Source organism: Emydura macquarii, unplaced genomic scaffold, assembly GCF_026122565.2.
Source record: "Emydura macquarii macquarii isolate MOO-44397 ecotype Brisbane River unplaced genomic scaffold, CSIRO-AGI_Emac_v2 contig_18, whole genome shotgun sequence".
NCBI classification, from domain to species: Eukaryota; Metazoa; Chordata; order Testudines; family Chelidae; genus Emydura; species Emydura macquarii.
The window spans coordinates 1,377,232-1,392,283 of NW_027130155.1; the positions used below are offsets into that span (position 1 = coordinate 1,377,232).

The window sequence follows — 15,052 nt, forward strand, 5'->3', positions numbered from 1 at the left end:
GCAAAACTTCAGTTAGTTGTAGACATTCTGATACTGTTGAGCTTTTAAAAGCAAAAGAGAAGTTTGTGTACAGCTGAAGCTCATTGCCACTGAGTGATGTTGTAAGCATGAGAGCAGAAGAGCCAAAAAGAAATGGAAAATGGCTGTAGCTATTGGGAGAGTTTGTAAAACATTTTCAGACAGTTTCATTCCATGGATCACATATAAAGATTGATCAGAAAATCCTCTGATCAGAAATGTTTCTGAGCCCACATTAAGACACAGGATTTCATTGTTAATGTATTTGTGTCAGTATGACGAAGATCTGCCAACTTTAAATGTCAAATTTGCATCTCTGAACTATAAAATATTAATCTGGTTCCTGCTGTAGTTGCATTTCCTTAAAGACTCTTGAGGGTATCAAACCCAAATCCTTCACATTTCAGTTTTACTTAGCGAAACAGCAGAATAGTTTGTCAGACCACATTGTATCCCCATTGAAAGGAACTTAACTAACGAATTAGCTGCATTTTATTGGTGATAGCACCAACCCATGTTTGGAAGGGCTGCTTGCCAGGTTAAAAATAATGTGTTCTACAAATTGCAGGAGGAACCTAGCGACAACGAATGTGCACTGGATGTGGTGCACAGATTGTGCACAATGTTAGCTGGCTGGGGCCAAAGCCTGCCAAAGAAAATGTGGAAGCAACTGTCAGCAAGATTTACGGTGATGCTTGCATTTATGCAACAATAATAGGAGTTGTGTGATTTTTGCTGAAGTTTGGCACAAACAAATACTGATCCATAGCAACATGCTGATCATTGCCAGAGAAAAAAATGTACATTGATTTAACATTATCCTTCCTGACAGTATACCGCCCAGACCTAGCAACACTCTGGCATGTAAAATGAGAGATCAGTACACAGACACACACAAAAATCTGAAAAATTAGAAACATATGAACAAATTGGAATTTATGCCTAATTTACATGTTTGATATACAGTAGGCATGGGCTCCAGACAAGAAGTAAAGCACAGTGTCTATAAAACATTAAACAATTCCCATTTTTATCTGATCCATTTCTATGAGACTTTTTAATATAAAGAGCAAATGTTAAAAGAATGCAAACACTAGTTTTGCTTGTATCATGTTTCAGACAGCACATATATAACATTATATTAATTATTGCACATGGCAAAAAGTGTTCAGATTTGCAGCTGGGAAATACAAGTTAGACATAGGCTACAGATAGTTATTTCACTTTTTGTGACTCCCTCTGTTGAAAATCTAATGTTTTTGGTTCTTATTAGGAATAATTCTTTCACAGTTAATGCCTGAACCAACACAAACACCCAGCACACTTCTGGGTGTGGGATATTTCTTCCTGTTTGTTTCCAGTCATATGCTGCTGGGTACAGTTTTCACTCATCATCAGCACTTCTGCATTTAAGAACTGCACATGTTGACCTCGTCCGATTGTATAATTTGGCCAAATCAGAGGAGCTGTGAGGTGGGCTGAAATAAAAGTCTCTCTCAATCAAGGCTGAGGAATAATGGTGGGTGGGGAAGTGGCACAGGTTATTATACATGTTCTACAATCAAACAGAACTTCAGAGCTGCCATTCTGGCGCTGTTTGTGAGCATTACAGACACTTAAATGTAAAAAATATCAGGGTTAAAATGCTGTGATCTCAGCAGCCAATTTGATCTCATATTAAGGCTGTCTGAGCAAAAGAGTCTAATTTTCTTGTGCAACGAACAAAGGCAGAGCCCAGAGCTTGGAAGAACAGCAGAGGACCGTTCCATTCTTGTAAAGCTCAGCAATGCTAATTTCATGAGAATGGACTTTTCAATTATTAATTCCTCATTGCAAATCAGTGGATTGTTTTCTCATTTCCTCAGAACTAGCTGGGTGTTTCATATTTAATTTTGGTGTATTTGGCTCAGTGGTGATTTATGTCTTTTTCAGGCATTCAAGAGATTTGTTTGAGTAAGCTGGTTTACAAATTGAGATTTCCCTGAAATGTATCCAAACTACCAGGAAAAAAGCTAAAGGTCCTTATTTTCCAACTACACAGTTTTACATGACCAAGAACAAAATGATCCCAAGAACTGGTTAGTGAGATGTTCTAAGCTGCTTTTAATGCTAGGAAGAACAATTGTTAACAAAAATTGCTCTTCCTTTGTATAACATATGGAATTTCATATGTTATCAGTTGCAGATAATTTAATATTTTCATTTTCCCCAGTGGCACAGTATCATTTTAGGAGCTATCATTTGTTTCATGAAATTGCTGCATGCAACCCTTCTTTCTGAAAACGGCTTAAGCACCTAAAATGAGATGTGGAATTGTACTGTCCTCAATGTTTTTCATAAGGTAATCATGAATTAGAGGTGATCCCAAGTGGTACTTCTTAAGGAAGTACACTCTTCAGACATTCCTCTAGCTGGTTTGTCTTTGCATTATAAACTTAGACATTTTGTTATTGGTGCCTTATGTTTTTGAGATCTCTGTTATGAGCTCATGTCACTTTTACAATTTTTACCTTCCACCTACAAGCCAAGGATATACCATGACAGAATCCACTCTGAGCATTTCAGACCAGAACCAGAAAAGCTCTCCTTTCTGCTACAGCAAACAAGAGATGCTCACATTTTACCATGTCGTCTATCAGTGTGTACAAGTGATATTGTATAAGTATTAAGAAACTAATGAAAGTTGTAAAGATGGTGGTTCTTAAGTTTGTGACCATTTTCTAAGGCAGATAACTGTAAATGTGACACTGATATGAAACATATCCCCACAGAAAAAGGATTTCTTGAAACTCCAAATTAATGGGTGTACTGAATTAGTAATCTTGAATTAGTAGATATGCTATCCAAGGGTATACAAACAGTTTCATTCCGAACTCCCGAACAGGAAAACTGACCCCAAATTATATATAGCATAAATAGAACTGTCACTAAAAGGGCTTATAGTGGTATCACTGTTTTGGAGGATGAAACGAACTCTGAGTTTGTTAAGTTAGCGGACTCCACTAAAGTGCTGATCCTGCAAATACTTAGGTATATGAATAACTTTCTGCATGCTAGTAGTTTCATTGAGTTCACACAGTTTCGTGTGGATTTCAATGTTTGCAGGATCAGGACCAGCACTGTTTTGATTCATTAAAACTATAGTAGATTGGACAGCACAAGGGCAGATTAAAGGTTATGCACACTGGCAAATATAGTTAGATTTCTTGTCAATACTGATTGCCTCTGAACTGGCAGGATCCTCTGAGAAAAAAAGACTCAGAAATCCTGTTGGATAATTCAGTGGAGAAGTTTGCCCAATGTGCATCAGCAGTTAAAAGACTGCTCCGAAGCCTAATCATGACATTTTCAATTTCACTGAAAGATGGAGTACATTTTAAAAGGGATATAAAATACAGAAAATATTATAATGAGATAACCTCAATCAATTGTACATCTTCATATGAATGATGGTGTCTAATTTTGGTCCACTCACCATTAACACACAGCAGCAGCTGAAAAGGTTCAGAGCAGGCAATCTGGGCCATCTCTCTTAGCCTGTTCATTAAGAAAGACAAGAGCAAAGGGGAAGCACAATTAAATTAAAGGGCAGTAAATTTAGAGCCAATCAAAAGTTAAGAATTATTTATGCAATATATATTCAACCTGTGGAATTCACTGCTATAAGAGATCATTGAACCACAGTGCTGTAATTGGGATTTTTTCTTCAGACCAAAAGAAAGTTTTTATTGACATAGAAAATACTGACAATTTACATAAACTTACATTATATATATATATATGTATATATATATAATTTATACACATATGGTATCTTGGCTAAAGCAGAAGTATCATCCATATAAGATTATGAGCTTTCCTGAACTTACACAAAGTTTAAAAATCCTGTTCCAGCTCACTGCGTGACCTGGACCATTCCATAACACGTTAGTTACACAGACCAAAAGAGCATTTACTGGAAGTGTATTTGCAAACTATTCCCAGATTTCTTGAAGCAGGAAATGCACTTAACCTCATATTATACAGAGTTATTTTGAGAACAGATTCAAAAACATTTTTGCTTTATGCTTCAAAATCAGGAAGGTAGTGTATTGTCTCATACCCCAGAAACACTTTCTTTCTGCCAGAATGGTGGGATAACAAACTGTGGACCTTGATTTTCCTGTGCAGTCACTGGTACTGCTGGATTCTAACAGGTATCTGTTTTCTTGTTCCCAAAGCCCTTCAAGGAGAAGGAGCTGGATTTCAAAACAGATAGAGCTATGAATAATAAAAATGGGAACCTCTATTATGAGGCTTATTGCATTGCTCTTTATTTTGCTATTTGCATAGGTCATCCTGTGAGCAGAACAAATGGGTCTGAATGCAAAAAACTGGAAGGTTTTCTCCCTCCTTGTAACCCAAACAGACTCAAAAGCATCTTCCTGAGATGCACCCAAGTGCTATGCTCAGCTACACACATTTTCAGATCACTGTAATGCATTTTACAGTGCTTCAGAAGCCTGTGCTAGTGCTGTTCTTCCCTATTCACATTAAAACCAAATGGATCAGGCACAGACTCTCACTCTCTAACTGTAAAAGGGAAATGAAGTGTTCATGGTTGGATTTAATAATGAGTTGTGTAGTTTTCTGAGCACTAACATTTGTAGCAATAGAAGCTACTGTAAGTGTACAATCAAATTTCATGCTTTAGGGCCTAATCTGACCATCATAGAGGTCAGGAAACAATTTCTCCCCTTCTCTGCACGACTAACTAGGTACATTATTGGGGTCATTAGTAAATAAGGCTTGTAGTCTCCTAAAGCAGCGGTTCTCAACTGCGGGGCCGTGAGCCAGTTTCAGGGGGACCCAGGGCAGAAAGATGAAGCCAACATCCCGCTGTTGAAGCCCAAGCCCCAGGCTGCAGTGGGGCTGAAAAAAGTTGTTGTGGCACAGGTGGGCTGCAGAGTTTTTATAGCATGTTGGGGGGACTTCAGAAAGAAAAAGGTTGAGAAACCCTGTATTGGTCCATTGATCTAGTACCATAAATTTAATGTACTACTATTAAACAGCATGCAATATCTCAAAAATCAACTGCATTGCATAAATCTTTCTGCATTTCATGAAATATTTTGTGATACAAAAACTATAAAACATACATATTGTCACAGTTGCAGGACTAGCTGTACTTCTGACCCCTTTGTGGTCTGCGTGCATCTCTCAAGTCTTGTACCTTTATTTGTCCTGGGGTGGAATACCACGATTCTCTCACACTTAGACCAGGCCTTAGGCTGCAGCACCCTGTGCATCATCCGCACTTACCCAGCAGGTCCAAGTCTCACTGCGTTCACACACCTGCAGTTCTTCCCCTTGGGAGACTATGACCAGTGGTATATGGGGACTAGACAGCCTTCTTAAACCAAAGCATTGTTTATCTGAACAGTAGGAATAAAGCATTTAGGGGGAAAACAAGGGATTTTAAGTCTACACAACATTTATGTCACCTAAAGACTTACCCTCTCCTGATGTTAACCTATCTTCTTCAGACACCCCAGCAGACTCTTCTTCAGACACCCCACCTGGTTCCCACAAACAATTCCACTTTCCCTTGAGAGAGTGAGACCTTTTTAAAACTACTGCAGTTCTTCTGTGTTCCTGAGCTTTGGCTCTTCTGGACAAAACCAGTCTGGTAGGCTTAGCAGGATAATGAATGAGAGTCCTCAGAGCTAATGGCTCTGCCATTGTCCCTTAGCAGCCCTCTAATGTCTGCTGGAGGGCAGCTCATCCGGAGCCATTCTTTCTTTTCCTGCTTGTTTTTCTGAACAGCCCCCATATTAAACTAAACCAGTATATTCATACAATAAACTTCACAATAACCAGATCCGCACACAGTGCTAAAAAATTATTACAGAGCAGCTGCATTTCCGTAACACACATTCTTAAAATATTAAAAAACTGATTTATGCTTCAATACAGCCTCCTTCTGCATAAAAGCACTCCAAACAAACACTTTTAGAGCACTAACACCTGCATAATAAATCGAGGTGGTTTACATGTGCAAAATCCATTTAGACAAATACGTTTTGTGAATGAGAAGTCTATCACCTGTGTGTGCAAGGAACGGCATCTGTCCCCTGTGGTACAAGATGTGCGCATGTGTGCAGGCTGCCTTTTAAAAATCTAATCCAGAAAAATATTTTAAAATGGTAAAAGACCTTTAATAACCACTTTTGTTCCTGATATGAAACTCAGTCTAATGGTAAATACATTAAAAAAAAACCTGAATTTACCCTAAGCAAGTTCAGCCTTGAAATAATTTAAAAGATCAACTCTTTAGAACTTGATTTATCCAACAACAAGTTTTGGAGACTATAAAAATTTAAAAAAGTCCCTCTATGAATAATTGTTGGAAAGAAAAATAATCAGGCCATCGTCATTGATGGATAAAACAAAATGCCATGCATGATTTACTTGAAAACACATGATGGGGCCATAAAGAATCTGTTCTGTAAACTACTGTAAGATGCCAAAGTCAGAACGGAACCAGAAAAGTTGCAAAAGAAAATATACACAGTTTTGTCCAAATTCATTCCATTTACATTACACTGCAAAGACATCTGTTAATAATTATGAGCCAGTGTGGTCTGCTGTTAAAACTTTATAAAGATTATAGCCAATATTCTTCAAATATGACCTAATTTAAAATAACTGGTTGCAAAACAAATATTTGATGTATGAGAAACAGCTCTAAGAAAAAAAGAAAATCTCAGATTATTTTGTACACTAACAGTTCAATACATCCAAAACACTTCCTGCTTCCGTTTCAATTGTAAGAAACCGCAACAGAGTCAGAGATGACCTAAATGATGGCGTAAATTGTACAATGGCAAACAGAAGGTAAATCTGTGGAATGTACAGGTTGTAGCAGGAAAGCAGCAAATAAAAGGACTAAAGAAAAACAGCTCCAAGCTCCCAGCTTTATCTTAGACTTTCTCACACCATCCTGGTGGCTGCTTTTCAACACATTCTTGGTTTATAACACATCCTTTTTTCAGTGCCCTGGAAGGTTCCCTACCTTGTTATACAACACACACATATGCCCATTTATTAGCTTGTAACTTACATCACCATTTATGTCACCTCTATATTTGGCCAAAGTTGTGTGAACTGAGGTAAACATGTACCCTAAAAAGATACAAAATCACATATTCCAGCCTCTGTATAAATATGTAGAGGGAATTTTTATTTTTTTAGACAACTGACCTTTATTCCTAATATCAGTCATTAGACATTAAACAGATTTCCTTTTTATCTCCACCAAATAGGCAGAAGCAAATGAGTAGAGAATAGGTACCTTCAGACCCAGGAGCTACAGAATGCTCCCTCAGTTCTCAAGGGCTACTCACTGGAAGCAGGATTTTAAGTGAGTGTATTTGGCTCAGTCTTCTGGAAGGTGCAAATGCCTTTGCTTCCATGTATGAAAGGGGCCTCCTCTAACCCATGAGCACAGCATTCAAGCGGTGTATTCCCTAAATTTGTTAATTTAGAGTCAAGGTTGCTCAGGTGCAGATGTCAGCTTCATAATCTCTAAAAACCTTGGCAATCAGTGCTGCAAGTCCTCCTTCTTCCACTTCACAATATAGGCTCGCTATCCTTGTCATACTCGCCCATAACCAACCACTGCTCACAATGCACAGACCTTCTCTGCCATACTTGGGAGCAAGTGTGCAACCTTAACTCTGACAATGATGATGGTAAAGAGAGCAGAGATCAGAGGGAGAGAGCAGGGTAGTGGTCTAGGGCTGTACAGGGTGCTGGGGTGGAGGTGAACCTAGTGGCATCAGTGACTGTAGGGCTTCCCAGTGCTGGTGATTTAGTGCCTCTGGTGTACTAAGCAGCAGGCCCCCTGCAAAGCCCTTACTCCCCACCACTCTAGGGTAAGGGTGCCCCTACACAAAATTCTTTTCCCACCAGACCATCCTTGCTCAATCTCCCTTCCTGTCCAAAACCTTGCTTAACCCCTAATGCCCTTATTGGCCTTGACTTCTTTCCTGCATAGCTGTGCAGAGCCCATCTCCCTAGCTGCTGCTGCCAATTTTGCCCCCAAGGGTGTCTTGGTGGAGTGGAGCAGGTGAAGCAAGAAGGCAGCATCAGGAAACATCTGGCATAGCTCAGATAACTTACACTAGGTTATTTTAAAACTTTAAAATATCAAGTTGTTATCAGAGTGTGCACGTGAGAGAGAGGGTTGGAGTTTGTGGGACTGTGGCTGTTTAACTACAGGAAATCAAAGGGAATGTCATACAAACATCAAAAAAATTAAAAAGGAGCATTTTAGAATAAAAATATACTTGGAAGACTCCATTGTTCCCTGAAAAATTTTTCTGCCAATTTGGACACAAATTTAAATAAGTGATTAGATTGTGAAACAGAGGGACTTTAGTCAACTATTCAGTCACTACTGGCACCCCATAAGTGCAAACTTTCCATCCAGTTTATTTAGATAACTCCAAGTTTAGTTGAGATTTTTGATCCTTGTAACAGATGCAAGGGACTTAGTCTACTTCATGGGTTAATAAAGAAACATGCACAAATTTCAAAGGTATTCTTAATAGAACACTGTAACTTTGAAGCCTAAAGGCAGAAAACTGCTGTAATCTATAATGCTATAATAACTGCTGTAATAACGGCTGTAATCTGCTAGAACGAAGCTTTGCTTTACCCAAAGTAATAGAAATAAAATGGTGGATTGTCTTCACTTAGACATTTTCATAAGCTACAGTTCACTCACTTGCACTGAGTGTCCCCTAGTCTGTCGGAAAAGGCTTGAATGTATATTACCTGCTCAGTTGGGATAACTGCATTGCTCTCAGGTAGGCAAGGCTAGTTCCCATTCCTCATTACCCTTTTACAGGGATTCTGCACATAATTAAAAAAAATAGTTAACACACGAATGATAACTGGAAATATATACAAGCTGTATAATTAACCTTTTACCACTGGGTGATGAATTTACTGAAGTCTTGCGGTGGAGTTAATGATTATTATTAACGAATTAACTTTTCCTGATAAATGTACAAGCTCTGGCCAGGGTGAGGGATCACCAAGGATAGATGGGACCTTTGAGAGGATGCCAGAATGAGTGAAGGTGGAGATGCTGGACACGTCAAAGAGGGGAGGCAAAGTGAGAAGACAGCAGAACAGCTCATTGGGTCTGGCCTAGACCATGCTTTTCAGAGGAAGGGCAGTAGTTGGAACAGGGGACACAGTGGGGATCAGAAGGTAAGGCGGCAGCGAGAAAGGGATGGACCAATGCAATGTTTGTGAGTTTCAGCTCTCTGAATTCCACATGGAAAATGTTGCCATTTTCAAGAGTGTCATTTTACACGCACACGCATGCACACACACACACACACACACATATCTCACTTGAGCATGATTTTGATAAAATGACTATTTTTGCACCAAAAAACATGCAACAGTGCACATTTTTGCATGTTTGGATTGTAAAAGCCATTTTGCTTATAAAAAAGTTCACCCAGGAACATGCCAGTTTTGTCTGGGGAAAAAAAGTGAAATTTTCTTGAAAGATGTCCCAATTTTTGCGTTTGTAACAAAATGAGAAATGCATTGCAGTTTGCAGGAGAGGTACTTTTGGGGGAAAGCAGCGGTGAGAAAGAGAGGTTTAGGAAGAGATGCAGGAAATGGGATTAGGAAGGATGAGGTTGGAACAGAACTGGAGGAAGAGAGTCTGAAGGAGGCTCAACACGGAATCAGAAGTGAAAGCAGCAGAAGAAAGGGTATGGTCAGAAAGAAACAGAGAAGACCCAAGAAGAAAGGATGCTGTCGGAGGGAAAAAGTCAAGAGGAAACAAACCAAAACCTCTGGAAGGGTAGGAAAAAGGGAAGGAGAGTTATCCATGTCTGCTGCTGCTCCAGCAGAAATGAAGAGAGCCTGACCGCATAAGAGAGTGTAAGGATACATACTCCTAGTTACTCAGTGTTGCAGGAGTTAAAATGGCGCTACTTATCCCAAACACAGACATGTCAAGTGTTAGGACAGGGAAGTTGGTTATGTAACACAGGAAGCGTCATAATAGTGTGAATCGAGAAAACTGCCTGAACACTGTGGAGGAGGGACTTTGTTATAATGACTATCTCCAACATCTTATAAAATTCTGTCAGCTTCAAATTTTTGGAAATGCGTCTTATGCATTTCAAGAATATTCACTTTTGGAAATGATGCTAGCTCAGAGCTGAATTAAAGATGCTATGTGCCTTTAATCATAGGTGACTGTGTTATTCTTTTGATGTTTCTGCATGGACTCATACCCTCAGTTCTTATGCAGATGCATAAAGATGGACTCATGGCTGCCTACAGTAATATTGATCAGGTAAGAGGTAATGGTGCTTGGTCATAAATTAGTATCGCTTTAACACTACAGGTATCACAGACTCTTCTATGAACCAAAAACAAGTATTGGTACCACATACAGTCTCTGCACAAGAGATGCTTTTGGGACTGGTGAGGGCAGCAGGCATATTTGCTTGCCTCCTGAAGACCAACTTGAGAGAAGTGGGCCGGCTCACTGCTTCCCATTAGATACTGCGGGAAGGGAATGAAAGCCTTCTCACCATCCCTGTCTTACTGGAGAAGTAACCACACTCACACAGAAATCCTACACTGCTCTGCCTTCTGTAAGATTTTGGATGAACATTCATCATTCTTTAGATCACTGGTTCTCAAGCATTCCAGACTACTGTACTCCTTTCAGGAATCTGATTTGTCTTGCGTACCTCAAGTTTCACCTCACTTAAAAACTACTTGCTTATAAAATCAGACATAAAAGTGTCACAGCATACTATTATTGAAAAATTGCTTATTTTCTCATTTTTAACCATATAATTATAAAATAAATCAATTGGAATATAAATATTATACTTACATTTCAGGATATGGTATATAGAGCAGTATAAAGGTCATTGGCTGTATGAAATCTTAGTTTGCACTGATTGCACTAGTGCTTTTTATGTAGCTTGTTTTAAAACTAGGCAACTATCAAAAGGAATTGAAGTACCCCCTGGAAGACCTTTGCTACCCAGGGTATGCATACCCCTGGTTGAGAACCACTGTTTTAGATTATGTATAACAATAGAAATCTTCATCTTCTTCAAGTCACATCTCCAATATGGAGGTTACTGATCACAACCTTTCATCTTTTGCAATCACAACAGAATTGTAAAACTTCCAGACCTTTGGATACCAGTACATCTGGCAATATTTCCAATGTAGCTGGCTGTCTTCCTTCCTCTTCCTGATTTGCCTTCAATGTCACCTAACAGAATGCGTGCTGGAATCAAATCACTCTGTGACTGGTGAGCAACGTTCCCAAAGAAAGACGTTATTCTCTTACCTAGCATGTAAAGTAATTGTTCTTTTTTAAAAATTCATCACCTCATCATTCATAATTCTGGTTATCCAGCTAATTTTAACGTTCTTCTGTAACACTAAACTTGAAGGCTCTGGATCATCACTCATTGCCCTTTTTAAGTGTCCAGCTCTCAGACCAATACAGAGGGGCTGTATGCAGCACGGCAGCAATCTAGTGCAGATATGTAATTTTAATTTTTTACAACACAAATCTTTGGAAGTTGTTGAATTCTTTTTTTGCAGGTTGTATCCTTCTCTTGATTTCTTTGTTACATCTTCCCTCTGATGTTATTAGCCTCTCTAAATAGGGGAAGCTATTCACTTGTTTCACCACTTGACTATCAAGAAATATATAGTGCCTATTTTGTGCATTATTTACTTTTTCGTTTTACTAATCAGCACTGCATATTTCTTGATGGCATTAGCCACAGCAATAAGCATGTTCCGAAATTCTTCCCTAATCAAAGTGATGCAAACTAAGTCATTGGAGTATCTTATGTTGTCAGTGTATATGCCTTTGACCTTATGCCTTGGTTAGTATCAACTAAACTTTCCCTCATTTTTACCTTCTGCATCTATGTTGAATGGTTGCGGAGACAGGATGCAACCTTGTTGTACGCCTTTCTTGATGCTGCAATGCTCAGATAGTTCATAGTTCCTTTGGATTGCTGCTTTCTGTCACCGATACAAAGTTTTTATTAATTGTAGATCTTGAAAGCTTTTATCAAGAATATGTATCATCTTGTCTTGCTGGATTTTATCAAATGCCTTTTCAAAATCCATATAGATTTCCCTTTGCACAGTAAAAATAAAATGCTGAAAGGTCATCTTGTTGCATATGAGTTTTTCATGTTTGTGTGCTTCGGTTGTATATGATTTGGACATACTTGCCAAAGGCCATCTAAATGACTTTCCACAGGATCAGAGCTACCTCTTTTTAGCTTTGGAAGATTCAGATTTATCGTAATGCCCATCTGGGGTTTTTTGGTCTATTTGCTATATTGTCATTATTGATATCTACTGTGATCTTTGACATTAACATTAGTTTTGAGCAAGGCAATCAATCACCTCTCCAACAGCACTTGCATTTTTTGAATCACATTCTCTTATAGAAGGATTTCTATATTCCACAGTATTTCTTCCAAGCCACCTCTTAGGCACAGGAGCTCCCCATAAACATCTGCAAAGTCACCTCATCATTCTCCTTCAGATCCCTCCTAAAGGCTTTCCTTTGCTGGGATGCCTGCAAAAAACTCTACAAGGATTAGGCATCAGGTGTTATGTGACTGCCACATCTCATTCTGACTAGTATTGTCTTGCTGTTACTTGGTGCTCTCCCCACTGGTTTGTTATAGCCATCTGTTGTCTCCTATTTTTATACTCAGATTATAAACTCTTCAGAGCAGGGCCCATCTTTCTGTTATATTGTTTGTACAGTGCCTGGCACAATGAGGCCTTCATCCATGACTGAGGCTCCTATGCAATACTGCAATACAAATAGTGATAGTGACTTTGAGAGAGGGACACTTTCCAACAAACCCTTGCTTTCTTTAGTAATCTGTTTGACAATATTGACCTGATTTTCAGTGGAGCTGAATGCTCAGAACTCTGCCTGAACACTGGTAGGTGTGCTGCCCCTCTGAAAATCAGATAAAAAAGCATCCATATGGTTGTGGATTTGGGGGTAATAAACTTGTGTCTTTTTCCCCCCATTGTTACACAAGACTTTTGAATTCCTTACTTATAAACTGTAGTCCATGCTTGTCCAATTCTTCTGCTAATACACTGTGGTTCATTATTGTCTGATTTTATCTGGTGCTGCACAGCTATGTGTTGCCATAACACCCTATGTGGCTTTTAGTGTTCCATATTTCCTATGCCATTTGACTAATGGGCTGTGGTAACACCTATTTCCTTGGGAACAAGACTGCTCACAGACTCAGGGCCTAATGCCATGGATTTGCTTCCTTGTTGGAATTCCTCCTCTGGTTAAATGTAGGACTGAGCAGATTTCTCACTCATACTCATCACGAACTTTGGTAGGTCTAGATTTACATTCAGTCAGACTCCTGGGTATCTCATACATTGTGTGTAAGTCACTTCAGCGGGAAGGAATGAACAAGTTAACCTAACAAAGTTGTATGCAGTGCAGTTGTAGCCCAGGATATAAGAGAGACAAGGTGGATGAGTAATAGCTTTTCTGGAGAAGCTGGTCCAATAAAAGCTATTTCCTCAGTTGCCTTGTCTCTCTAACCTAACAAAGTGCCCATTGCTCATCAAAAGATATGAGACAAGTGAAACTATGTAAAGGAGGCAGAGACTAGCCGGAGAGTAAGAACCGAAGAGGAAAGGCTGTGAGAACTCTAGAGAGCATCAGGGCTGGCTGCCATGACGCAGGTGCTGTTGTCTCACATCGCCAGCCCGGGGGAAAGCCTTAGGGAGTGCAAACTGGGCAAGCTGAGATTGGCCTCCCTGCCCATGCCCAGCAGGCTGGACGCCAGGGTTGCCAACCTTGCATTTTAGTTTTTACTGACATGAAGATCTGAGGTTGATTTTTTTTTTTTTTTACTGAAACGGTGAACTTTTTACTGACCACTAAAAATACCATAAAGAAAACAATACAATAATAATACACAATTGTTTTAGAGGAAGTTAGTTGATCAACCGGTTCTTTGGGTGTGTGCAATAATAGAAAACAGGAACCTGATAAAGTCGTGATCAGTGTAGTTTTATGATACAAGCAGTGATTCTGAACGCGGGCGATCCATGTCAAAACGCAGTATGTTTTATTTCTACCCGGTTTTAGGGACATTTTGATTGAGGGATGGATTTACTGACAGCCTTACAACTGTACACTTCTTAGCAGACTGTCCGTAACGTTATGGAGCCTTGGCAACCCTGCTAGGCGCTCTGCCAGCTCTTTGCGAGGGGAAGGGCGAGGAGAGCAGGAAAGGGGGAGAAGAGAAAAGCGGGCGGGGGGGACCAGAAAAGCGGCAAGAAGCGGAGGAAGGGGATGAGGTGAAGGGCGGAGGGAGAGGGGTTCCGGGCTGGGGTACGGAGCGGGGAGCAGACGGGAGGAGTCACGGGAAGGAGCTCGGCCAGGAGGCGAGGAAAGGGAGGGAGAGAGCAGGAGGAGGCGGGGAGGGGAGGGCATCGCCCCCGGAGACGGGACGGAGCCTCCTTGGTGCTGCTCGAGCGCTTCCCGGCACTGACAGCCCGGAGGGGGGGTGGGGAGCCGGCCCTCCCCTCCCCTCCGCTCCCCTCCCTATTTGTACCAGTGCGGAGCCGCCTCCCGACGCGCAGCACCTCGAGCGCCCGGCATCGCTGCAGCATGCAGGGACGAAGCGCAGCCCGGCTCGGCCCCCTCCTGCTCCTGCTCCTGCTGCCGGTGGCCTGGGGTGAGGGCCCCTCGCCGCCCCGGGCCGGTGCCGGCCGGGAGCTGCAAGTCTCCAGCCGCCTGGCCGGGCAGGCGGCCCGCGTGGCCCTGCACTATCTCAACTACCGCCTGGGGTCGCCCAGCGCGCTGCGGTTGCTAGGACAGGTCCGGAAAGCCACGCTCAAGGTAAGGGGCAGCCGGGGCAGCGCCCCGAGCCGGAGAGTAGCCGGGTACCGCGCAGGGCAGAGG

At 40.9% G+C, this 15,052-nt stretch overlaps 1 protein-coding gene and 1 long non-coding RNA gene across 2 annotated transcripts in view; one reads left to right on the top strand and one right to left on the bottom strand.

Moving 5' to 3' along the window:
* Positions 1–1,106: 1,106 nt before the first annotated feature.
* Positions 1,107–14,781, bottom strand: LOC137151688 (uncharacterized). The gene is made up of 4 exons (XR_010919342.1): positions 14,703–14,781; positions 8,839–8,916; positions 3,494–3,555; positions 1,107–1,496 (listed from the first exon to the last, which is right to left on the bottom strand). It is a non-coding gene; the product is annotated as an uncharacterized lncRNA (long non-coding RNA).
* Positions 14,167–15,052, top strand: part of RARRES1 (retinoic acid receptor responder 1) — a 28,844-nt gene continuing 27,958 nt past the window's right edge. Inside the window, exons 1-2 of the mRNA XM_067545928.1 lie at positions 14,167–14,206; positions 14,706–14,989. Of these exons, the coding sequence (XP_067402029.1) occupies positions 14,194–14,206; positions 14,706–14,989 (297 nt within the window). The 5' untranslated portion in view covers positions 14,167–14,193. The remainder of the gene's footprint in view (positions 14,207–14,705; positions 14,990–15,052) is intronic.